Raw genomic sequence first — 27,428 nt, forward strand, 5'->3', positions numbered from 1 at the left:
ACCCCGCACCAGAAGCAAAGTTGGTACGGAGTTGACAAGCTCCATGCCAACCCACCCCACAGTCATAAAGCGCTGCGAAGCAGATGAACAAGGGCCAAGTAGGACTTCCACCCCCACACTGGGTCGAGGAAGTCCTGCCCTCTGGAGCTGCCGGTCAATCAGCTCCATCAGTCCTGGCAGTTTAGCCATTGCCGGGAATGCAGGTGAAGAAGAAGAAGACCAAGGCCCGTGAATCCCCGCAGCAGCTAAGTCTGGGGTCCTGGGCCAGGAGGGTTTGGGTAGGTTAATGAAAGGAACGGGAGTGGAAGGGGATGGGTTTAAGGGAGGGAGCAGGCAGGAAGGAAGGGGGGTTTCAACCTTGGAGGGGGGCCGCCCCACGATTGACAAAGGACAGCCCCCCATAGAGTGACCCCCTCTTCCCGCCCTTTAAACGTGTAAGTGAAAAAAACGGGCATCCTGCTCCCGTCCGGCTGCCCACCCCAAACATTTTATGGCGTGGGCAGCGTATTATCAGGGTCAATTGGTTTGATAACAAGCCTAATTTACCCTTGATTATTTATTTAAATTTAGTTGGTGGGCTGCCGATTTCGACATCCGCCCACCTACCGTGTTGTGGGGTGAGCTTGAGGGCAGGCGGGAAGGTGGGGTGGGCACCTGTCCTATTTTACACACCCCCTTCCATAAACATTCCTGGCGTGGGCACATAAAACCCAGCCCAGAGTTAACATTTCGAGTCCCCTATGACTCCTCTTCCAAAGAAAAGTCTAGTTGGTCTCGAAACGCTAACTCTGTTTCTCTCTCCACAAATGCTGCCAGACTGGCTGAGTTTTTCCAGCACTTTCTTTTCATCTCTACTATTTAACTTTTTTACCCTTGACAACAAAACAGGATTATGTAGGATATGTGGCACAGAGGATATAAGGCTATTCAGTCCAAACAGACCATGCGGCATTTATGCTCCACTTGAGCCTCTTCCTATTTTTTTCTCACCTAAATCTATTCCATGTTCCCTCATATGCTTGTCTGGCTTCCCCTTAAATGCATCGATACTACTCACTTCATCCACTCCCTGTTCCACATTGTCACTATTCTTTGGGTCAGGAAGTTTCTTCTGAATTCATGGTGACTATCTTAGATTGATGGTCTCTAGTTATGCTTCTCCCCACAAGAGGAAACATTCTGCAATCAACACCTTTCATAATTGTAAAGATCTCTGAGGTCACTCCTCAGCCTTCTTTTTTCAAGAGAAAAGAAACCTAGCCTTGTTCCTCCTTTCCTTATATACATGTCCATACATTTCTGATATCATCCTTGTAAATCTTCTCTGCACCCTCTCCAGTGTGTCCATATCCTTTGATACAGGTTTAGCCTAACTTCCCTACTTTTCAATTCTGTTCCGCTATAAATAAAGCCTAGTGCTTGGGTTGCTTTTTTAAGTGGCCTTGCTAACCGGTGGCGCAACTTTTAGTGATTGGTGTATTTATACTTTGAGATCCCATTGTTCATTTACCCCACTTAGACTCACACCTTCTAAGTAACGTTAGGTACCCCTATTCTTCCTACAGTGTGCCAGATGTTAGGCTGTTTAGATTGTAGAGGGTAAAAGGTTAACTAGTAGGGGCGTGGGGATGAATACTTGCCCTTAATTGTTGTTGCCTTTTGGATCAGGGAGTGTCAAATGAGGAGTTAAAACTGGGTGATGAGTGAATGATTTTGTCATTCACAGGATTTGGCATCACTGGCTAGGCCAGCATTTATTGCCCATCCCTAATTGCTCTTGAGATAGTTCACATTCTGTGGAAGGAGTCATCTCCATGAGCTGAAGGGCATGATGTCAACCGGCTTCCATACCTGTGAATCAAAGCTAGAACTTTCACTGTTTGTATGACCTAGGCTGCAGTTGCTGAGTGATTGTGGTACCTGCCTAGTAAAGTCACGAGTTCAAATTCCTCCCCAGAGCAAGTTGGAATATTAAATTCAACAAATATGGTAAATTGTGGACCAACAGCTAAGAAATTATAATAAAAACTGTTCGAATGTTGTCAAGACCCAATTGGTTCACTGATGTCCTTCAGAGAAAGAAAGTAGCATCCTTGTCTGGTCGGGTCTACATGTGACTAGTTCCACACTGTATAGATGATCCTCAGGGCAGCTATGGATGGCATCCATGCATGGGCAGGAAATACAGCCTTACCAGTGCCTCGTACACCCAAGGAGAAATGAATAAAAAGTGGTGCACACTGTGCCGTGGTGTTGACATCAGACGTTGCCTCAACATGCTTATTGGCAACCAGTAAAATGTTGTAGTTATCTCACTTATTCTTACTTGGTGCACTTAACCTTATCTCACTGATCTCTATGATGCCGCAGTACTTGGAGGGTCTTGTGATAGTGTCCTTAGCTCTGGGCCAGAAGCTGCAGGTTCAAGCCACACTTCCCAGGACTTATTGGACATAGAAGGGGCACTTATAATGTGGCCAGATAGGTTGATTATAAGCCTGTAAATTCTTCGAATGTGCCTGATGGCAGGCAGTAAGAGCGGGAGAGTTTCCTGGTCAACCAGACTGTAGAAGGCAACAGTAAAACAACTGCAGTACTTTTCAAGCATAATCATGGACCAATCCAATGGAAGTCCATGATTGCCAATGTCCACTTGGGGCATGGTACCTGAAGGAGGAGGAGGTGTAAGGAGGATACTTTGAGCCAAAAGTTCCTGGATTTGGTCATCTGCAGAAGTTACACCAAAATCTACATTAGTTTATGTACCAGTGTTGCCGACCGAAACTCAGGCTCAGATTTCTTGTGACCTTTAAAAACCAAGGGAACACAGTGAGAAGATGCAATGCCACGGATAGAGGTGATCAGAAGTAAGCAGAGGGTTTCATCGAATTGTATCTCAGAAGCGGTGCAAATGGCAGAGGAAATGGGCAGTTAACGATGTTTTGGCATAAAACTGGCATAACGTAGTTACGCACAAATTGCCTCCGGGAAACGAATGGCATAAAGTTGGCATAACGCCGCAGTTTCACTGAAGCTTCCCAGGAAACATTGGTACTTTTTTTTTGGTCATTTAAGCCTAAATTGAAAGTAATAGCCCGTTTGATTGTAATCAGAAGTCCAGAAAGGAATCTAATTTCATTTTAAATACTCTGTTTCAAATCAGCAAAATGGCTGAGGGTTTTATGGACATGCCGTGAATTTTCATAATTAGTGCAATTAACATTACCCTTTTCAATAGAAGCTTTTTTTTAACCTTCATTAAACCTAAGGGTGGAGAGGTCAAATCTGGTCCTGTTAAAAGTCAATTGAGAAAAATGGAGAAACTAATGTTGTGAATGGTGGATCAGTGAGCTTTGTACGATTTCACTGGATGGCATTTTTTTTTTCCCGTAGGTAACAATTTTTGCTGTCAGCTCACAGTGGGCAGGTCAGAGGTACTCATATTTCATTGAATGTGAAGTTCCATTTATATTGATTAATAGAAGAATGCTCATTCTACTTCCTGACATGTTAATTAGTGTCACTTACAGCGCTAACGTTGAAAATGCTCCAATCACCGTAGTCAGTGAAAAACCCTTCCGCCCCACTAATTTTCAGACCAGCATTTCGAACATTTTCTTGTTTTCGGGGAATCGTACTCTGGACGTTTTATTATTAACACCAAGTCAGGGTATTTTTTTTATTCCTTGAGCAAAGTTTGGCAATTTTATTTTACATTTTTTACAATTCTGTGAGAGGCAACACTTCTCCTATGTGCTGCCCTGAAAGTACAGGGACACAGATTTCCTTGCTGTTGCATTTGGGACTGTTTAATTGCTCATGTGTTGTATGCATGGAGAAAGAAGCACCAACAGAGGCTGCCTGAGCATCACAACCAACCTTTTAGACTTTCCAAACCCTGCCTTCTCACTCACAGATGTGTTGTTGAGAGCGATAATAAATAAGAGACAACATGCCCAACCAGGAAGAGGAAAGTGGCAGGTCATTACTTCGAGCTAAGCACAAAGGGGATATGGTATTGCCTGCACAAGCCACTTCAAAACATAGTCCTGCCCCCTGGCCCATTGCAACTCTTACTGTCACCTGCACAAACCTATTTAAATTGATTGGCTCTTGCTACAGATTCTTATTCTGGGCAGAAGCAGATGAGCCCAAGAGAAAATTGCATCCAGTAAGTTTATGTAATGCGCCAAAAAACATCGCAACAAAGCATCTGAAAAAAAAATCTCTTTTGGGATTAGGGAGTAAAATGTAAAGAGCGTAGCTGAGAGGATTGTGGAATTCAAGTTTTTCAAACTGTTGACATACTATTCTTGGCCTAGAAGTAATATTACCTTTCACATAATCAAGATGCCCCACATGTTGCTCATTTATCCCATGCTGTGGAATATAATTTACAACATTTGTTGAGTCAGAGGTGACGGATACATGCATGAATGAGAACTGATTGTGTGCATTATCGACACCACACACAGTGGTCCCAGGATGTATGCCTGCTGGGCTAGGAAGTACCTGAAGCTAACATAAGAAAATAAAGCTGGTGAAATTAAAGTGACCTCAATATTTAAGGATTTTACACACGTTTTTTTTTCAATTTTCTGTAATAGCAACGACGTCTGGAACAGGGATCATAGGAATTAACTCCATGCTCCTTTTCACAAAGATATCAGATTATATGATCATTCCATATTTGTTTGTTTTAGAACCATGCCAGTAAAATCTGGTAAAACGAACTCATTTATTTTACAACAATTCAGACCAAAGTTTCAGTCAATTGGCTGTAAATTAAACAAAATTCTATCCATGTTTACCCTAAAATTCCATTTTTAATGTTCTGTTCTTTGGATCCTGATGGTTGACTGATGATTGGCACAATGAACAATAACTGGAATTACACCGTAAACCTTTATAGTTACTGTGCAAAATGGATCTTGGCATACACTGTTTGGAAATGGCTGCTATTCCATTCTAATCATGTAGTTGTATTAAAACCTAACTCTGCATACTCAAGAGACCCAACAATAGGTGGCCTGTCATTAGTTCGTAAAACAGCTATGTTCATGGGTAAGTGCTTCAAGTTATCTGTGAAATATAAATGAAAAAGAAGACTTCAGCACAATCTGATAGCCATTCCGAATTATATGGTGAGATCTGACTATTTGCTCACAATTCCCACTTGGGTCCCATTCTACTGGGGAGAAGGTAACTTGGGTCCCATTCTACTAGGGAGAAGGTAACTTGGGTCCCATTCTACTAGGGAGAGGGTAACTTGGGTCCCATTCTAGTAGGGAGAGGGTAACTTGGGTCCCATTCTACTAGGGAGAGGGTAACTTGGGTCCCATTCTAGTAGGGAGAGGGTAACTTGGGTCCCATTCTACTGGGGAGAGGGTAACTTGGGTCCCATTCTACTAGGGAGAGGGTAACTTGGGTCCCATTCTACTAGGGAGAAGGTAACTTGGGTCCCATTCTACTAGGGAGAGGGTAACTTGGGTCCCATTCTACTAGGGAGAGGGTAACTTGGGTCCCATTCTACAAGGGAAAGGGTAAGATGTTTGACTGCCGGATGAAAGGCCAGGCTTGAATAGTAAGGATGAATGAATATTCTGCTTCACAGTGAGGATGAGGAATTATTGATGCAGAAATAGCTCTCGAGAGATTAAAGGGTAAACTCACTCAGCCCATGCTGGAAGGGTTGTGAGTCCGGGAAGTTGGGCGTCAGTATCGCATCTATTCTTAAACCCAGCCTCCTCACTGGGAGAATTCGCTTGCCGAATTTACCCTGAAATGTATGAGATAAAGTCCAAGACTGAAAATAGTCGATGAAATGAGTAGGCTGGGGGAGCCAAATGGCCTTTTCATTCCCCTTCATTGCCTCTGAAAAAGCCAGTATCCAAGACAGTTTACCTACTTTAGCGACTCAGCCACGAATGGGTAATGCCACCTTTGCTTGCTGTCTCCGAATAGCATGATTAAAATTGCAAACCTAATAAGATCAGTAAACTCCTTATGAAGTTGAGGCTCAATAGCAATACAGACCAAGCTGCTGTGTTATTGTTTGGTTCTTGGTTATTTCTAAGATGTCGGTGATGGTGACAAGGCCCACCTTTATTGCCTTTCCTATTTTGCCCTGAGAAAGAAGGTGGATGGGCCACCTCACCGAAGCAGTTTTTGCTTAATTAGTAGTGGTATTGTCACTGGACTAGTAATCCAGAGACCCAGGGTAATGCTCTGGGGACTGGGTTCGAATCCCACCATGGCAGAATGTAAAATTTGAATTCAATAAAAAAAATCTGGGGCAGAATTTTTTGCTCATCAGGCGGGCACACGCCTGACCCGAGTGAGAGAAAAATAATGCACGATAACGTCAGGCATGCATCCCAACGTCATCACGCGCACTCGCGGTGTTTCGCTCGGCGGGCACGCGCGAGAGGTGGTAACGCACCCGCCGGCAATTAAGAGGCCTCTTAAGGCCTTGAATCAATTAATTAAATCTGATCTTTCACTGCCTGTCCAACCATTTGGTTGGCGGGCTGGCAAAAAGGCCAGGCAGCCTTAGGATTTTTTATGAAGCCTCATCCACGGGCGGGATGAGGTTTCCAACAGGAATTAAAAATAAAAATAAAGATGTTGAAATCTCATTTATAGCATGTCCCTGCTCACATGACAGACTCACATGAGAGGACATGTTTTTAACATTTTTAAAGTCTTTATTTATGTTTTTAAAAATCTTCAACTCCCTGAGGTAGTTCTGTGCCTCCAGGGAGCGTTCGGTGCGCGCACATGTGCAAACATTCGCATTCGCCAGTGTCCCCATTCACCCTCCTCCCCCTACCCCCCGCCACCCCTCCCCCACCCAGGCAGCACTGAGGCTCCCAGAGCGCGATTCACGTGAATTTGTGGTTGGCGCCCAATCACAGGCGGCGGTCGTTTTCGCAACCGGGCCCGCCTGCCGCGCCCAACCGATGAGGTAAAAATCCTGCTCTGGAATTAAAAGTCTAATGATGACCATGAAACCGTTGTTGGTTGTTGTAAAAATCCATCTGGTTCACGAATGCCCTTTTGGGGAAGGAATTCCGACATCCTTACTTGGCCTGGTCTACATGTAACTCAGACCCACAGCAATGCGGTTAACTCTTATAAATGCCCTCTGAAATGGCCTAGCAAGCCAATCAGCTCTCAAGGGCAATTATGGATGGGCAATAAATGCTGGCCTGCCAGTGATGCCCCCATCCCATGAACGAATAAATAAAAAATATTAAAAATGTGTTAGGCCACTTCACGGGACATTAGTCCAACACAGAGTGTGAGTCTGGAGTCACATACAAACGAGATAGATTCACCTTTCCTGAGTCATATTTCTGAGGTATTGTGGGGATTAAAAGAACATGATAGATTTCAGCATGATTTTGCCTGGTGTATTCACATATTACCACATGTAAGTGAACTTAATTTCATGATGGGATTTTACCTCACAACCCAGGATTGGTACACACAAGTACATTGCTTGCATCAGTACTGAAAAAGGAGCCTGGAGGAAGATGGTCATGATTAAACATCACCTCCAGACTCATAACCCAAAGAATGGAATTAATGTCAGGACTCTGAACCCATGACTTGGAATCTTGCATTCTGAAAATATTTTCTTTATTTCAAGGAAAGCTTGGCATCACTTATCAAGAAAACAACACCATAGATTCAGGTGAGGTTGACTTGGGTCGGTGGACGATACAAGAGGTGCCTCCTGGGGTTTTCTGGAGATCTCAACTTTTTATTGATCAGCCCCAGTTCCTGAAGTTCAACATATCCCTTCCGAAGGATGCATTGATTGGAGTATATGGCAGGAAAGGGCTCCCTCCTTCACACACTCAGGTATGGCTCGTAACATAAGTATCCTGCATTTAGCAGTAATTCCTTCTGTCTTGAACATGGCTGTAGGTTATTGGCTATCAGTTGAACAGTTAAACTACTGAAGTTCACAGGCTGGATAAACCATTTGACATATTTGTTCCTTTTCCCAATCTTTTCCTTAGTTGTTCCTCAACTAAGTCCTCAATTTTATTATTTCCTGATGCTATTAGTATCTGTGCAGAACACAGCTATGCCCAAAATATAGATTAACACACCATCATACGAACATACAAATTAGGAGCAGTAGTAGGCCACTCAGTCCCTCAAGCCTGCTCCGCCTTTCACTAAGATCATGGCTGATCTGAACAATGACCTTTTTATTTCCATGTCACTCGATCACTGCTCCAACTCAATATAACTCTTTCTCCTGTCACCGTAACTCTATAATTTCTACATCCTCCACCATTAATGATCTATGCAAATTTAGGATGCAGAAGGATGCAACTCAGTCTGTCAGCCTGTCCCAACCGATCTAATTGCCTTGATTCCTCTGTTATTCCTGTTTCTTCCTCTGCTTCAGATATATTTATCTAATTATCCCTTAAAGAAGTGTGATGGGTGCTCCCTGAGCCACCCACTCCCCAAACTGAGGAAATCCTCTTTCCTTATTCAGGCAATGAAAACCCCTCATGGTTTTAAAAACAGCCTCTACTAAATATCCAATCTCTGCTCTGTTGGAAATAATGCCCACTGGCTCATGCCTCTTCTCCTAACTATGTTTCCCATCCATATGGTATCCTGATGAACCCACTCTACAAGTTCTGCTCACTTTATACAATGTCCATAACCCTGCTCGCATTCTCCTGCTGCCCTTTTGAACTCTTGATGCTTTTTTCAACTACCATTTACCTTTCTATCTATAACAAGCTACCCTGAAGCACATATTGGGGATGGAGAGGGGAGGGGAGAAATGGAAATATGAATGTCACCTGCCAACTTCATCACAGTTGAAACGATAATTATCTCTCTTCCCTCAATCCCACTTCATTTTCATTTATATCCAGTAGGTCTTCCACCGATACCCTCTCCATTCCCAACGCCATTGAAAGAACATTTGTAACCCATACAAATCCCCCTCACCCCACAACTATTTATGGTAACATTGCTGCTTAACTACAGTATAATATTTGTCAGTTCTTCACTTTGTTTATTAATGCTCATCTCTCGGAGAAGATTGCTTATCACTTTGCACTTCCTGCCAGTCATTACCCATGAAAAGGGAGCTGTGGTTTATTCTTTACTCATTGGTATTCACTCTTTCTTTATTTAGAGGCAGATCTGTTTGTTTTCAATTCCCCAGATTTTATTTGCAATTCTCAAAAATTGATGGTACCAAACTGATTGAAATTCTCCACCTTGTTCAGTATATTATTGTGCAGTCTCTTTTTTAAAAAACTGCTTTGAATTCTGCAAAGTATTAGTTTCACAGACTGTAAACCCCTGAGGATTGCAAGAATGTCTCTGCATCACCTTGGTCAAGTAATAAAAGATCATTTTCTTGGTTCCTTAGATCTGTGTAACAAGGAATTGCTAGAAATTATTCCTATTTTATAAATCAGCATTGTAGTCGAATCTTGATAAATACATAATGAATTGACAACCTTTCATCTTTGCGTAAGGATCATACAGAGCAGAATATCTTTATTTTTTTAAAAAGCACACTCTGTATCTGTTTTGAATTACAACTCCTAAATCAATGCTTCAATAACAAATGAAAGATATTTCAGAACTGATAAAGGGCGTAGTTAGATCTATGGCGGAATATAAATTACTTGTTTTATTGGCAAAAGGATGATATTGGACCTTTGATCAAATTCCTTTGCTTCCCATTCCTTCCTGTCAAACATCAGGATCTCCATCCAGCCCTGCTGGTCCCTGGAGCCTCCTCCATTGCTGCCAGACCCCAAGACCCTCATCCTATTGCTGCCAGACATGGGTTTTCCCAGCAACAAGACTGCCAGACCTGTGACTCTCATGCGCTGTGCTACCAATCCCAGGTTTTCCTACCACGATGAAACCAGATGCAAGGAATTTTCCTCCTGATGTCATGCCCAGCATTGCACATTTATCCCTGCCAAACTCAAGACAATCAGTGCCCATTGCTGCCAGACTCAATTATCCCATCCACAGAGTTATCAAACCCTGGACCTCTCCACTCCAGTGCCGCCAAAGCAACAGGAACAACCCCTCAGTGTTGACCAACCCCAGACCTCAACCCCTATGTTGTCAGGCCCTGAAATCCTCTCCATAGTTCTGGCAAGACTCCAGAATGCTCCAAACTATAGGCTCCAGCTTCAGTTCAATATAGGCCCAAGATTACACCCCTCAGCAGTCCCCTTCACCATCAGCACTCTGCCAAACCAAAAGACAATCTCCAGTGCTAAACCCCACAATCCATCACCCTTCCGTATAGCTGCTGAATACCAGATGCCTACCTCCAACCTGGATGCCAAGTGTGTACCTCTAATCCTTTCAATTGCCCCACAATGTCTCATTCAGCAAATGAGAATATATCATTCACACCTAGCAAACGCCACACTCTTCACCTGAAATTGCTTTAAGCTTTGTTAAATAAATTAGGTCAATGTAGATGGTGAAGAAGGCTGATACAAGAAATATCAACAGCTGCCTGAAACTACTGCACACCACTTTCTGAACATTTTAATTTTAATGTAGCTAGCAGATCAATAGCTCCCTTGTTCAGAGTAAAAGGAACAATACAAACTATCCAGAACTTAACCTAAATTCTTAATGAGAATCCATGCCGACCACTTGTGCCACATGGTACGATGTTATCTGCTTTTATCGGAACTCGTTCAATACATTCGTCAATTATATAAAGGTCACATTTACCACATGTACAGTCATGCAGTTTATTTGACTAATCTGCTTGTCCATCATGGTCACCTAATAAAGAAACACTTACATGTGCCTTTTTCAATACCTCAGCTTGCCATATTGCCACAAGCACACAATGTGAATGGAAGGTACATTGCAAAAACCTTTAGAAGACTTGCTTTTTAAAAAATAATCTTTTAAAATTATCTTCCTCTCCAATGTTCTCCACTTCTTTCCTGAAAGTGCTGTCACCTGTAGGGTTATGGATCCACACACATAGACCACTGCCCACTAACTTGCCCAAGCGTCTATATTTTGTGTGTGAGCTTATATCATGAATACTAAATATGCAGATTGTGTCACACCACTAGAGTGTGGCTAACACCACAACTTTGTTACAAGAAGGAAGGGAAGGTTAAATTAGGTAACCAGTGGATTAACTGGGTAACCATAGACCAATTAGTCAAATGTCAGTTGTTGCCAAATAATTCGAATCAATAATTGGAGAGGAAATAAGTGAGCATTTAGAAATGCATGGGTTATTCAGGAAACAGAACAAACTTGAGCTCATTTCTCTAGAAACGAGAAGACTAAGGGGAGAGCTATTGAATGGAGGTTTTTAAAATTATGAAGAGGTTCAATAGGGTAGACATGTGGAAGATGGCCTGAATCTTCCAATCCCAGCTGAAGAAGAAACGCACAGTGCAACGTCCCTCGGGCAACTCCATCGGAACAGAGTAGAGTCGGGGAAGACAGGACATGCCCCCCCAAACGCTTTTTAAGGCATTAGCGGCCATGTTCTGTCTGGTAAGACTAAAGGTCCAGTGTTTGAATGTGGGTTAGTGAATGGATGAGTGAATGGTTTGGTTGCGGGGGTAACGGGGTCAGGAGGGTTTAATTGGGTCCGAAGGGTTTAGTCAGGTTGGGGGACGGGGGGTTTGTCAGGTCTGGTCAGGGGATTGTTGGGTTGAGAGAGTAGTTGGGTGGTCGAGGGGTAGTCAAGTTGGGGGAGTTGTCAGGTTGGGGGAGTAGTCAGGTTGGGGGAGTAGTCGGATCCGGTTGGGGAGGGGTTGTTGGGTTGTCGGGTGAAGTTGGGTGATCGAGGGTGTGGGGGGATAGTCAGGGGGGTAATTGGGTCTCAGTTATGCAGTTACCCAGATGTTGGACCAGGTTTTAAACTCTCTAACATTTACTGGGTAACTATCCAGGTAAGAACCACAGATCTGTCTGAAGTCTCTGACTCTAACCTAGAGTGGGAGACATTTGCACAGGTTCCCAGGGAGCAGGGGAATTGCCCATCAGAAGTTTAAACTCCCTGGACAAGTCCACTTGTCAGGACTGCTGCAGGTTCCTGATGTGCTCCTACCGTCATACATCTGGTCTCCAATGATCCAGAGACCAGAAGATTTGGAACGATGTTTCCACTGAGACGGGAAAAGCTGGACATCATACATTTAAGATAGTCACTAATAAATCCAATAAGGAATTTGGATTAATTTCCTTTCCAGGGAGTAGCTCGAATACGGAACCTTCTACTGCATGGAGTGGCTGCGGGAAATAGGGATAGATGCATTTACAGAAAATCTAGATAAATACATTAGGAGAAAGGATTAGGATGGTAGGCCGATAGGATTAGATGAAGCAGAATGGAAGGAGATTTTCATGGAGCACATACAACAGCATAGACCACTTCTCCAATTAGCCTGTTTCTTTGCTGTAAAGGCTTTGTAATTCTATGGAATCAACAACCAGTGCAACCTTGTTAAAGGCAAATGTTTGGCAAAATTAGTAGAGGTCTTTGAAAAGCTGACTAATTGGATAGATTTAAAAAAAGAAAGCAGTCAGTGTCACGGGTATATTTTTTAAGAACGTTCAACAGGATAACTCGCGAGGCTTCTTAGAAAAATTCAGGTCCATAGTATTAGAAGACAAACGGTAGGGAAACCAAATAGATTGTTACATGGGGATGAGAGCTTAGCTAAATAGGTGTTGCCTAGTTTGGAGAGGAGATGGACGTCGACAAAAACTTTATATTAAAATTGCAAATTATCTGTTGCTTTGAGAGATATAGATCATATCTCAATCTGAAATTTGTCTTTGGATGAAAAATCCTAGTCAAGAGTGAGGAAGCAAGAAGCAATTTATTTATTGAAACCTACTGCAGGCAGCACTGATCAGCTTGGTGTAGCTGGAAGATGGGAACAGTGTACTTTGCATAGAATCTATCAAACTCTGGCTGTGCTGTGTCACTGATAGTCATGTAGCGTTCTGTCTCCTTCATATATCTTTAATACACTGTTACATTAAACACTGTGCAGGCCCAGGGTTCCAATTATGTATTATAGCAGAAAAGCTGTGTTGTTCAAATTCTGATTTATTAATGTTTTTGTAGTTGTTATTGCTCTTGCCTTCTAAACAATACTTCGCATGGATCCACATGTACCCACTGGCAATTCACAATAGGAATAAAAAATTGAACGATCTTGTATTGACATGAGGACAAGAATTGACTCTTAACCATGAGCATAAAAGTTTGGGGTCTTAGTACTAAAAATACACTATTGCACTTGTTTGCTACAGCAAGATTAGTTACATCAGGTAGGACTTTATCATTAATCAGGTGGCCCAAGGGGTTCATCTTGCCCCACCACACACCCTGCCAATTTTCAGTTGCTGGTCTGCTATTTCTCACAAAACAAAAACCCCAAAATTTCCACAGCAGCAAAATGTACTTGGATCTTACTGAGAGGGGAAGTGCATTGTTGGTGATAACAAGCTGCTGATATTAACATTTCTTGAATGTAAACTGGGAATGAAGGGAGATTTGGTTATGTTGGGTGGAACCTTGTGGAAGTGACGGGGGTCTTGGCTGCCAGCTAAAGGTATGGCGAGACCCCTGCGTTGCCTTTTGTTTGGAAGGCCCGCCGCATCTTGTGCCACTTAGGCACCTTACAGGCTAGAGGCGGGCCTTTCCCCCGAGATCAGGGACAGGAATCCCGCCTGTCAGCAGCTGCCGGCCACTCAGAGGCCAGCAACTTTTCTGTACTCAGCAGTACCACTGGGGAGGCAGTGGCTGCTGCTTGTACTACAACCACCCGAGGCCTCGGAGGGAGCAAGGCACAGGTGATGACGGTGGAAGGGAGGAGTAGCTGGGTTGGAGTGGGAGGGGGTTTGAGCTCAAGAGCAGGGGGTGGCATTCAACCTTCCCGATTCTGGGTGCCTTCATCAAGTATGAGTGTCGTCAGATGAGAGAATTGCCCCAGGAGTCTGAAAGAAAATACACCAGGGTTCCTGGGGTGCTACCTCCCCGCATGGCCAACCACCGCCAGATATTGCCTCTGGGTTAATATCAGCAGTGGTGGGATGAGGCCCAAAGTGGGAGGCGATGGCAAAGTAGTATTGTCACTGGACTAGTAATCCAGAGACCCAGGGTAATGCTCTGGGGACCCGGGTTTGAATCCCCCCACGGCAGATGGTGGAATTTGAATCCATTAAAAATCTGGAATTAAAGTGCAATGATGACCATTAAACCACTGTTGATTGTTGTAAAAACCCATCTGGTTCACTAATGTCCTTGAAGGAAGGAAATCTGCAGTCCTTACCTGGTCTGGCCTACATGTGACTGGAGGCCCACAGCAATGTGGTTGACACTTAAATGCCAGGGATGGGTAATAAATGCTGGCTGAGCCAGCAATGCCCACATTCCCGTGAATGAAAAAAAATTGCCCATTTACAGGCCTGAATTGGCAGCGCAGCAGGAAGACGATCCACAGGCCTTCCTGCCCTACAGACTTAATCGGGGGTGAAGTCAGGAAGGAGGAATGTTGCAGGGTCTCTCCACTTGGTTAAATGCCTCCCCACCACTAAACCCACAACAGGGGAGGGCACAGGACTCCACCCATTTTCTGCAGCTGGCTGGCAGCATGTTAATGATATCCAGCCTTCGAAATAGCTTGAATCTCATGCCAGCCCCATCGGATGGGTAGAGGGCCACTCCAGCAACTCGGTACCCATTTTGGACGCTGCTTGAGAATCATTGCCCTCATCGGGCACCCAGACTGAGCCCTTGTATTCCTCCCAGTCGCATGCTGCTAAGGTTGGGGAAGAAGCTGTTTTGAAACAGCACCTTAGGAACTGCCATGGGCAGTTTGTTGTGATCCATTAACAGCCACAGCTTCTGCTGAGGAGTGGAGTGCATATGAGCTGTCATTGTGCAGTTATTTTATTGATGAAGAATCCAACTAGCTTGCGGCTGAGCTCGATGGACTAAATTTCCAGGAAGAGTTTTCCTACCTCTTTAAGAAGAGAACAACATATTGGGGGAAATTTTAATCTTCACTGCATGCTGAGCAAGCCAAATCCCAGAGGGAAACTTTTCTTACTGATCACGTCATTTTTTTTTAAATTTTGAAAACAAATGGAAAACTACTGATCGCAAAAGCATAGAGTCCCAGTAACACTTTTAGGATTTTAAAATTAAAAGGTTTATTCACAAGAAGGAAAAAAAGAACTTAAGCACAAAAGATTAAAATTACACAGTTAAAACAGTCTTACAAAACATTGCCCCCCCCCACCCAAAAAAAAAACACTAGATTAGAACATACAAATAAACTACTTGGCAACAGCTCCCTTATAGATTTTTAACCATAAAAATCAAGTAATATTACCCAAGGCAAAAATCTGCTCCTACTTTGTAAAGTATACCACACAACTTCTCAATCTCTTCCGCTCTGCTATGAAAATCCAAGAAGGTTCAGAAACAGACTGCTTTCCGGAAACAAAGATTTTTCTGGCTTGAAACTGGATGGCTGCTTCAAATTCACAACTTTTCTCAGCACAGAGCTGGTCTGTTTGAACTCAACTTTTCCAAAATATAAAAACCTTTCATGTCTTCCTAGTGCCTCCACTTTCGGGTCAAATAAAATTTAATAACCTTCCCCTCTTTACTTATGAAACCTTTGTAAGTTGTAAAAGTCCCTTGTCACTTCTGAACTACCCTTTGAAATTTAACAGCTGAAATGTCAAATCCCTACCTATCACTTAATGCAAATTTTAAAACCCAGCCTATTTACAATACATTCAACTTCACCATAGCCTCTCATTACAAATGCATGCATTTAGAAACTTTACCTTTCATCTCTCAGTTCCCACAGACAAGCTGTCTTTACTAACCTTCCTCCAGTTTAATTAATCATAGACACGCACATACACGCAAACATACACCCAGCCTTCTTTACAGAATAGCACCATATTCCCAAAAATATTAAAATAATAACTTCCATCTTCACACTTCCCTCAACAGAAGAAATGAAATATCATATTTTAAAATGACATTTTCATTTTCTCAGCCCACTTCATATTATTGCTATACTTACCTATACACAAAAAACTATTACACTATGGTATACACGCATCAACCATGAATATATATACAATTCTTTTGTAAGAATGACGTTCATTCAAGTCCATTCTCAATTTCCTAACATCCAAGTGCTTTTGAATTTAAGCTTTTGACAATGAGAACATATGAACTAGAAGCAGGAGTAGGCAATTCAGCCCCTCGAGCCTGCCCCGCCATTCAATACGATCATGGCTGATCTCATTTCGGCCTCAACTCCAAATTCCCGCCCTCTCCCCATAACCTTTCAACCTGTTACTAATTAGAACCTGTCTATCTCCTCCTTAAATTTATTCAGCGTCCCGGCATCCACTGCACTCTGAGGTAGTGAATTCCACAGATTCATTACCCTTTGAGAAAAGTAATTCCTCCTCTTCTCTGATTTAAATTGACCACCCCTTAGCCTAAAACTATGGCCTTTCATTCTAGAATACCCCACAAGGGGAAACATCTGCTCCACGTTTACTTTGCCTGAACCCTTTAGCATCTTATATACTTCAGTTAGATCTCCTCTAGTCCTTCTATGCTCTAGTGAGTATAGGCCTAAACTGCTCAATCTCTCCTCATAAGACAAGCCCCGCATCTCTAGGATCAATCTAGTGAACCTCCTCTGAAAAGCCTCCAATGCAACTACATCCTTCCTCAAGTAAGGGGACCAAAACTGTGCACAGTACTCCAGGTGCGGTCTCACCAATGCCTTGTACAGTTGTACACTTCCCTATTTTTATACTCTCTTCCTTTAGCAATAAATGCCAAAATTCCATTTGCCTTCCTTATTATCTGCTAATCCAGCATACTAGCTTTCAGCGATTCATGCACGAGGATACCTCTGCACTGAAGCATTCTGAAGTTTCTCTCCATTTAAATACTAAGTCACCTTTTTATTCTTCCGACCAAAATGGATAACCTCACACTTATCCACGTTAAACTCCATCTGCCAAATTTTGGCCCATTCACCTAACCTGTCCATATCCGTTTGTAAATTTCTTATTTCTTCATTGCAACTTACTTTCCCACCTATTTTGGTCAATGCATCTGCAATTAAATTCTCTCACCCAGCCAGACGTATAGTTTTTCAACTGAACAGTTGCAATAACAAACTCTACCAGAACTGTCAGGCGTTTTTATCTCGAAACTTTTCCAGAAACTTCAAAGGATTGTAGTCCATATATACAATTGTCTGTGAAGAGTTGTTTGCAACATACACTTCAAAATGCTGCAAAGCTAAAACAAAATTTAAAGTTTCTGTTTTATAGTTGAATATTTCTTCTGATGCACATTCAAGAAATACCCCACTGACTTTTCAAGTCTCTATTCATCTTCCTGTAGCAACAGAGCATCAACACCCAGATCACTGTTGTCAACAGCTTTTTTAAACTGTTTTGTATAATGAGGTGCTTCTAGGACAGGTGTAGTGGTCAGTACAGTTTTCACGTTGTCAAATGCAGTCTGCTACCCCTGTGTCCATTGGAATCTCCTGTTCAATAGCTCAGCCAGTGAAGCAACTCCACTGCTGAAATTTGGCACGAATTTTCAATAAAATCCACTCATGCCCAGAAATCTCAAAGCTTCCCATTTTGTTGTAGGCACTGTAACCTCTACAATAGCTTTTACTTTCTCATCTCATGGGGCCACTTGTCCAAAAGTGTGGCCTAAATATGTAACTTCTGCTTTCGAAAATTCACTTTTAGCCAAATTTACGACCAAATTGGATTCCTGTAGTTGGTCAAACAGTTCCTTTAAATGTCATAGATGTTCTTCCCAGGTTTGACTGAATACCACTAAGTCATCAATTTGGATAGCACAATCGCTAAGTCCTTCAATCACATTATTTGTTAGTCTCTGAAATGTTACTGGTGCATTTTTCATACCAAAGGGCATTTATTTGCATTGGTATAAACCATCCGCTGTCACAAAAGCTGATCCCTTTTGCCCTCCCCGATAAGGGTACTTGCCAGTACTCTCACAGCAAGTCAATTTTTATGATAAACGCTGACTGTCTCACCCTGTCGATACAATCCTCCAATCGTGGAATAGGATATGAATCCACCTTCGTTACATGTTTACATTGTAGTAATCAATACATAGTCTTTGTGATCTATCTGGTTTTGGCAACATTACAATGGGTGAACTCCAATTACTGTGACTGGGCTCTATGGTGTCATTTTCAAGCAGAAATTCAATTTCTTTCCACACACGAGCCAATTTTACTGGATTTAATCTATATGGGTGTTGCCTCATTGAAACCGAATCTCCCACATCAACATCATGCAAAGCCAAATTTGTCTTCCCTGGTCTATTTCCACAAATTGCTTTGTGTGACTGCAACAGTTCTTATAAATCACTTCGACAGTTTTCTGGAAGTTAAGTTAATGTCACATTTAGATTCTTAAACACTCAGAGGAAGGTCAATTTCAGAATCTTTAATTTCTGTTTCTTCCTCCTTACATACAAATATCAATATCTCCTTCTGTTTATCCTTATTGCTTCTGGAAACCTTGTGGACACACCCGTGATTGTCAGTAAATACTGATTTCCACTTTTAGTCTTAGGAAGGGGTACTACACAATTAATCAGGACGCTGCTAAAGGGTTCCTCAAATGCTAGAATTAGAATTAAAAGCGCAGGTTTAATTTGACAGAATTTAACTCCACCTTTATGTAGTCCAGGCCATTAGAAATATTTTTGTATCTTAGCTTGAGTTTTCCTAATTCCCAAATGTCCAGCTATTGGGATTTCATGAACCAGTCTTACAATCTGGGTAGTGGAATGAAATTTTATCACTACTTGGTGCACTATCGCCCACTATTCTTCTGCCAGAACATGAGGTGGTCTCCACTCCCTCATTAATACATCTTTAAGATAATAGTATTCTAGAATGCATTCTGCCTCACTTTCAGAATAAGCTGTCTGGTATAACTGCTTTAAGTCTGGATCCTGATGCTGTAACTCCACTAAATTCAATAAACTAAACACCTTAGCCTCATTCTCTCTAATCCCCTCTTCCTGAGTAATCTTTTCAAAGATTTATATGGCCAACTGAGATTTAGTATCCTCTCCCTGACTTTTAGATTCTTCCTCTTCCTGTTTAAGTTTGTGTGTCTGCGATTTCTTCACCACACAATCAGGAAATAATCTGGGATGCTCTTTCTGTAAAACCTCTGTTGATTTCATCTCAACAGGTTCCTCTACTACAGTAGGCATAGTCAATATTTGCGACCCAGCTATACCATTCCCTAGAATAAATTGGACCCCTGAAATGAACAATTTCTCCACCATTCCAACATTCACCTCACCTGTTTTCAAATCATTCTTTACATTTACTTTATGTAATGAAATAAGCTTGAACCCTCCATGAATTCCACTAACTAACACTTTTTCGTGCAATAACCCTTCTGGACAGCAGATGGCACTATTCCATAACATTAATGACTGGCTAGCCCCTGTATCTTTTAAGATCTTAACAATCTTCCCTGCTGTTCCTGGAAAACATGGGTATACTTTCCCTTTGCACATAAAACCTTTAAACATCTCTGTAACTTGCGTTCAGAACTTCCTTTGGCAGGTTGTGAACATATACCCACCACTCTGGCTAATACTGACTCTTCCTTTTTCAACTGTACAAAGGCTACTGGTCTGTCTTGTACTTGGGTCTCAGGGTCCATAGCACTCTTACTTATGGAACTCTTCAGAAGATTTTTAGTTAAATCAAATTCCTCAAAGGAATCAAAGCTACCATCTAAATCACTATCTCTGCTTTCCTCCTTTATTCTAAGGCATGAAATTTCCCGTCGGCGAGCGGGGGCGGGGCCCACTCGCCGACGTGTAAAATGACGGGGAATGACGTCAGGCGGAACACCTGACATCATCCCACATCATTTGCATTTTCAGGTCAGCGGGGGCGCAGCCGAGTCAGCTGTGCGCCCACCGACCTGTCAATGGCCAATTCAGGCCATCGAAAAAATAATTAAGCTTATTAGTGGACCTGCCCATCCAACCATAAGGTTGGCGGGCAGGTCGGGAGCGCTGACAGCCACATGAAAAAGCATGAAACCTCATCCATGGGCAGGATGAGGTTTCATTGCTGAATCAAAAAATTAAGAGGCAATTTTAATTAACGTCATGTCCATGTCCCAACTCATGTGACATTGTCACATGTGGGGACATGGATGGTGAATGAAATTTTCACTGCAGTAACTTTTTTACTTTGGGAACCAATCTGCCTGAGGCAGCTGCTGGGTGGGCCTTAATTGGCCCGCCCACTAAAAATGGTGCCCCCCCCCCCCTCCCTCCTCCCCAATCAGGGGTGCCATTCGGAGGGCCACCCGCCCCCACACTTCCCCCCCCAACCGGGGGAAAACTTTGTCCTAAGTTTCACTTCAGACAACTCATACTGTCTGGCCTCTTTGTCTCTCTGAAGCTCCTTATCTCTTTCCTTCTTCCTTTCCTCACTTGTTAACTTCTCTCTCTCAAGTTGAAGTTCAAGCTTTCACATTTCTATTCGTTGCAATCTTTCTTGCTGCTCTCTTTCCCATTGAAGCTTTTTTATTTCTAGGCCTTATAATTAATCCTTTTCTTTTTCCTTCTAACTTGAGTTTTTTCCTTTCTCTTTCTTTTTATCTTTCTTCCAAGTCAAGCATTTGCCTTTCTCTATTTCTTTCTATTTAAGCTGCTTCATTTGCAACTGAAGTCTTACTGTCACCAGCCGTAACACGCCAGTTTCAGGCGTCTGCTCCTCTCACTTTAACTGCTGAGAGAGTACTTTACTTACAAAATTCTGAACTTTTTCTGCGAACACTCTCAGTTGAGTTTTAGGCAAAGATTTCAAATATTCCACAGTCACATCCTCCACTCCCCAAAAAAAGTCTTGGCCATTGCCAAAGCCATTTTGCTGTCCAGCCACTTTCAACCACTTCAACACAAAACTCCTGAGTTTAGTACTCTCCTTGTACTTGTATCTTTTAAATTCACAAATCACAATTCGATCAAGGAATTTTAAATCCCACAAAGAGCTACCAAAATTTGTTATGACTGCAGCCGATGTTATTTGCTGAGCAAGCCAAACCCCACAGGGAAACTTGTGCTACTGATCATAACCTTTGTTTTTGTATTTTGAATATGAGGGGGAAACTACTGATCACAGGAGCATGGAATCCCAGTAACGCTTTTAGGGTTTCAAAATTAAAAGATTTAGTCACAAGAGGAGAAAAAAACTTAAGCACACAAGATTAAAATTACACAGTTAATTAAGTTTTACAAAACATTCCCAACAGCTAAAAACCCATTTGGTCAGAACACATAAGTAAACTACTTGGCAACAGCTCCTTTATAGATTTTTAATCATAAAAATCCAGTAATATTACCCAAGGCTAAAACTGCTGCTCCTGCAACTTCCTAATCTCTTCCACTCTGCTGTAGAAATCCAAGAAGGTTCAGAAACAGACTGCTTTCTGAAAACAAAGACGTTTTTGGCTTGAAACTGGATGGCTGCTTGAAATTCACAACTTTTCTCAGCACAGAGCTGATCTCAGGACATTTCACTCACACAGCCACCTACAGTTGTCCCCACATCTTTCCTTAAATATCCTTTTTCCCTTTCATCTTAGATTCCATTGTCCTCAGCAGCTCTTTGAGCTCAACTTTTCCAAAATATAAAAATCTTTCATGCCTTCCTAGTGCCTCCACTTTCGGGTCAAATAAAATTTAATAACCTTCCCTTCTGTACTTATGAAACCTTTGTAAATTGTAAAATTCCCTTGTCACTTCTAAACTACCCTTTAAAATTTAACAGCTGAAATGTCAAATCCCTACCTAATGCAAATTTTAAAACCCAACCTATTTACTAATACGTTCAACTTCACCATAGCCTCTCATTACAAATGCATGCATCTAGCACCTTTGTCTTTCATCTCTCAGTTCCCACAGACAAGCTGTCTTTACTAAACTTCCCCCAATTTCATTACCCATGGAGACATACACACATAGCCTTCATTACAGAATACCACCATATTCCCAAAAATATTAAAATAATAACACCCATTTTCACTATATCCTAACTATTATTGCAAAATGGCGCACTCAGTTTTGGATAAGTGAAGCACCCCAAGTATTACTCCGCCATTTGCACCTGGAATGTCCCTTTAAAAGATTTTTTTAATATTTAAAGTTTCTTTCGGGATTTAGGGCAGAAATTTTCACTCGGTGGATGGGCGACAGCCTAGCCCGCTCGAGCGTGAAATAACGCACGTTGACGTCAGTCGAGCGTGCCAACATCAACGTGCAGCTGTGCGATAGTTTGGTCGGCGGGCGGGCGCCGGAGCTGGCAGCACACCCGCTGACAATTAAAAGGTTTGCTAATTCTGCCCTTGGAGTCTATAGTAAACGCCAGAATAAGAAAATTCTTGTTGAGGAAGAACTATAGTGGCAAAAAGGATAAGCATTAATTTAGAATGCAAACTAACAAGGTTTATTGGACAATAGGGATCGATATTTAACATTTCATTAGTGGAGGCATGGCATGATGCTCAAGTTCAATGCATGTCGCTGTCTTTCCCATGGATCCCTGGGACTTCTGAAGTCTCCCCTTCTTGACTCCTTGAACCTGGTATCTGAACCAACTTAACTCTAACATACATATAAATTGCTGTGCAGCTTTAAGACTTCAAGTGGATCCTTTCCAATTCACAACTTCCCAGTCTACCTTAACTGCTGAAGCTTACAGTCCACCTTATTTGCTGGAAACTACACACTTCACAGCTGCCTGCTCTCTCGCTCTCTCACTTTGCTGGAAGCAGCTTTCTAATAAAGGCTGAGGCTTTCCTAAAATGACTAAGACTGTACTTTACTACTGATTTGTCCCAAGCTAGACTAAGTGATTCCTTGGCAGCTCAGTGGCTGTACATTTTCTACTCACTCTCTCTTAAGGCAATTACTTTAGCCCTGGTAAACCTGTCTATGCTGGATACACTGATCTCCAATACTGGATTCTTATAGCAATCATCAGCCCTGTGACAGTTACTTTAGACCCTAATTAAACCTAATACTGTTTTCATATGGTAGCCCCTCAGCCAGTGACAAATACCCATTGATTGGCAGTGTCCTAAGCAAATGCTAACTGCCTAGCAAGTGCCCTACTCCTGGCAATGCCCTCCCAACAAGTACCCTGCTCCTAATTCTCTCTCCTGACAAATGCCCCCACAAGTGTCCTGTGACAAATGCTAACCCTTGGCAAGTACAATGACCTCAGTGATGCACTCCTATTTTTATGCCCTTTTAGCAGGTAGCATTGCAACATTTAGCCCAAGTAACTCTTTTGAGTCAAAACAATAAACTAAATTAACAAAAAATTTAGCCCAAGTATGTGCACCTGAATCAACACAACTAACGACTTCTGATTATTTGCAACTCTTGACCAACAGGAAAGGTGCTCCTAGAGCCCCCCACAATAATCTAATTTATATCTCCAATTGGAGATCCTTTGAACTTTCTAGGCCCAAGGCCATTCTTCTAGCCAATCAGCTTTGCAGCCTTGGTGTCCCTTCTAACTGCTAAACTATAACTTGTATCTTTGACTGGAGGCACTGGAACATCTAGTCCTCAGGCCACCTTCCTGGTCAATCAGCACTGTAGCTTTGACTTTTCTTTACTGCTAAGCTAGACTCGCTGGAGCCTAAAGGTGCAAATGTGTCCAAGTTATAACTTCAGTTTACTCCCAAAGGACCCTGGTGTTCTTTCTTAAAGCTACAGGACAGTATTTGGCACTTAGAAAAATGCCAACTTTAAGATTTCTTTAACAACATACCCCAAAATTCATGCATCATTCCAATAATGCATACAAGTTAAGACTTTTTAACATTGAGCTTATGTACAGTACAATTTGATAATTTAAGTCTTACCAATTATACAAATGTGCCAACGAGGTGAAGTCTAACACTTCAATCACATTGAAATTGTAGTGGCTATTCTTAAGTAAGCAAGATTTTTTGAATCACTGTCCGTGCTGAATCAGCTGGTCTCAATTTAAGCAGTAGTTGAATCACATGGGGTCGGGGTGTTACAGGAAATATCAGGAGATTCCCCAGTCCTGTTGATTAGTGACTCTCGCTGGAGAGTGTGTACCTTGCGGATGGTGATCGAGGGTGGGTTACTTTCAGCTGCAACCTGTAGTCTGTCACTGTCAAGGCCATTTCCAGATTGGTGCTGGAGAGCAGCTGGTATCAACGGAGCAGCACCTCATCATAGGTCATGTTCGTCAGTGCATAAAGGGAAAGACATTGGGAGGAAAAATAGCCAGAGACTTGTGACATCAGCTGTACTCGACACATGTTAATCCTCAAATGGACTAATCTCTTTTTGAACACCGTTGATATGCACTACTTGACATGCTTGATAGCAAGTCTTCTCTTCTGTCATATCATGCCTGTTTTCCGTATGTTAAGTCTGCAGCTCAATAATGATTCCAATCCCTGAGGCGTGGCTAATCAAAGCTCAATGTGAGATGTTTGCCCATTTTTTCTTCTGATCTTATTTAGAGCTTAAGAGCTCTTTCTATGTGTTTAATCTTTTCTTTCATTTTCGGTGGACCCTTAGTATATTGAAGGTCTCAGTTTTAATTCCTATGAAAGGGAAATTCTATTTAAAATTGATATCATAAAGGACTACATTTGAAAATGAGAAGAAATGAAACAGCCTCTACTTTAGTAGCTGTTGAAAATATTAGTCATGTCTTTGATGCGTAAAAGTAGAATTCTCTATTATAGAATCATAGAATAATAGAGCGCAGAGGTCGTTGAATCTGTACCAAATCATTTTTTAAGAGCCTGAAAAGCTAAACCCTGTTAGCCCCACCCCCCACACTCTTTCTCCATATCCCTACAATTTTTCCTCCTCCAAGTATTTATCCGATTCCCTTTTGAAAGCCAGTATTGAATCTGTATCCACCAATGTATCTGGCAGTGCATTCCAAATCCTAGCCAATTGTGTAAATATGTTGTTCCCCTGTTTCTTTTGCCAGTCTCCTTTTGCGATACGGTTATTGACTCTTTTACTCTATTTAAACCCTTCGTGATTTTAAACAGCTAGGCCTCCTCTTCGTCTTCTCTGCTCCAAGGAGAATAACCCCAACTCCGCCAGTCTCTTCCTCTGCCCATGTAACTGTAATCTCTCATCCCCAGAGCCATTCTCGTAAATCCCCTCTGTACCCTTGCCAAAGTCTTCATATCCTCACCAAAGTGTGGGGCCCAGAATTGGAAACAATACTTCAGATGGGCATGGACGAGTGTTTTGTATAGATTTATAATAATATCATAGCTTTTGTAATCTTTGCCTCTATTTATAAAGTCCAGGAAGATATGATTCATATCTTATAATTCACATCAATCAGTGCTGGTCCATCTCCAGAGATCTAGTCAAAATGTGGAATTTGGCCTGTGGATATATTTTGAAAAATCTTAACCTTCATTGCTTCCATACATGCCAATTGTATTCATGTCCATTAAAATATTAGACAGTGGACAAAGCCTGTGCTACCTATTCATATCTTCCAGTGCATATCAGGTGGTGAATGTAGCTCTAAATGAACGTGTTCCCTTTAACGAAATAAAAACTAAGCTAACTGTTGAAAAATGTAACCGTAATCTGAATTTGAAATCATTTCTAGACTAACAGGCCGTGCAAAAAAAATGTTTTATTCTTTTATGGAGAACCTGTAAAGGAGCTTCTTCTCGTCCCAGCCTTTTGCAACTGATTGCCCCTGAAAAGGGCCTGTTACTTTGCTTCTGCATTCATGTCTGATCCCGCTGTTTTGTGCCTTTGCCCCTCAGTATGATTTTGTGGAGCTACTCGATGGCAGCAGGTTGATCACCAGAGAAAAGCGCAGTCTGGCTGATTCTGAGCACGGAAGACGGCACATCAGGGCGGTGAGCCTCCAAGAGGCCGGCTTCGTCCAGTATCTCGACTCAGGAGTCTGGCACCTGGCTTTTTACAATGATGGGAAAACTGCCGAGCATGTGTCCTTTAACACCATCGTCATAGGTAGGCACTGAGACTAGTGTGTGTGGATTGGTTGAAAAAAGCATCGTCTCTAGCAGTGACTGACCAACACATGCTTTCACCTTTAAGCTATGAATGATTTTCGATACTGTTTAGAATTTTCTGATAAATTTAACCACAATCAGTTTCTGTGTATTAAACATGCAGAGAACGATTGAGCATTTGATATACTTCATAAACTTCATGACGATTATAGTTCTGTCTTCTCACGGTTATTGGGAGGTTCCAATTCAGTGCCCAATAAGACTTGTCAATGGCAGCAATCAGTGTAATGCTCAGTCGCACTCATTGAGACCAGACCAGTTCATTCTTGAAGCGGCTATTGCAGCTTCCTTTCATTTTCAACATGCCCTGTATGCAGAAAGATATCAGCCGGCCATTCCTCCCAGTGCTTTTTGCGCAGCCTTACTGTGTACAAAATGTCTGCCATCTTTTACCCACATTACAACCATGACCACATTTTAGGGTAATCCATTGTATGGGATCTTTCTGAGAGGGCACGATCTGGTATATAATAAGCACAAGTTTACTTCTTCCTATTCCAACACTATTATGAAAGAACGATAGGGAGCACCAGGGTAAAGTCCTGTGGTGACTCTCTTTCCTGTGAGGAGACCTGGTTTCCACTCAGCAAATCGTTCCAGGTGCACAGCTGAGACTGGGGATATATTGTACTTGCGGACAATGCACCAGACGTACTGCTGCATCTGCTTGATCTCCATTTAAAATAGAAGTATTTAAGTTTTATCCCTTTTTACTTTCGATTTAGAGAGAAATCCCCTGTGTTTTCAATATCCAGCCAATAGTGCCTCTTTCTAAATTGACTGGTTTGTAAGATGGGATAGTTAGCCGTATCCTCCCTGTAGCCGCGCGTGACAAGAAGCAGACAGGGGGCTGACATGCGACCAGGTTAACTTATTCAGAGTCAAAATCCCACACCTGGATTAGCGTGATGGACGGTAGGAGGGATAATACCCTGCTCCGAACAAAATTAAAAGCATTTTGTTAAAAGTACCAAAGCAATCATAATAATGATGACGCTGATCCCATAAATGTTAACCGAGCTACAAAATGTCGTTAAATAAAGTATAAAACAAATTACTTCAGCATACATTTAAAAAGGACTCAGAGACTTACGTTAAAGCCCACGATGAGCTTCATAGAATCACAGAATTGTTACAGTGCAGAAGAAGGCCATTCGGCCCATCGTGTCTGCACCAGTTCTCCGACTGAG

At 42.2% G+C, this 27,428-nt stretch overlaps 1 protein-coding gene across 4 annotated transcripts in view; it reads left to right on the plus strand.

Moving 5' to 3' along the window:
- Positions 1-27,428, plus strand: part of tenm3 (teneurin transmembrane protein 3) — a 1,130,593-nt gene that overhangs the window by 930,501 nt on the left and 172,664 nt on the right. For all 4 annotated transcript variants that reach the window (XM_078561809.1, XM_078561821.1, XM_078561828.1 and 1 more), the window contains 2 exons: positions 7,655-7,869; positions 25,966-26,176. In XM_078561809.1, the coding sequence (XP_078417935.1) occupies positions 7,655-7,869; positions 25,966-26,176 (426 nt within the window). The remainder of the gene's footprint in view (positions 1-7,654; positions 7,870-25,965; positions 26,177-27,428) is intronic.

This window comes from Cetorhinus maximus, chromosome 2 (genome assembly GCF_964194155.1).
Source record: "Cetorhinus maximus chromosome 2, sCetMax3.hap1.1, whole genome shotgun sequence".
In the NCBI taxonomy this organism is placed as follows: Eukaryota; Metazoa; Chordata; class Chondrichthyes; order Lamniformes; family Cetorhinidae; genus Cetorhinus; species Cetorhinus maximus.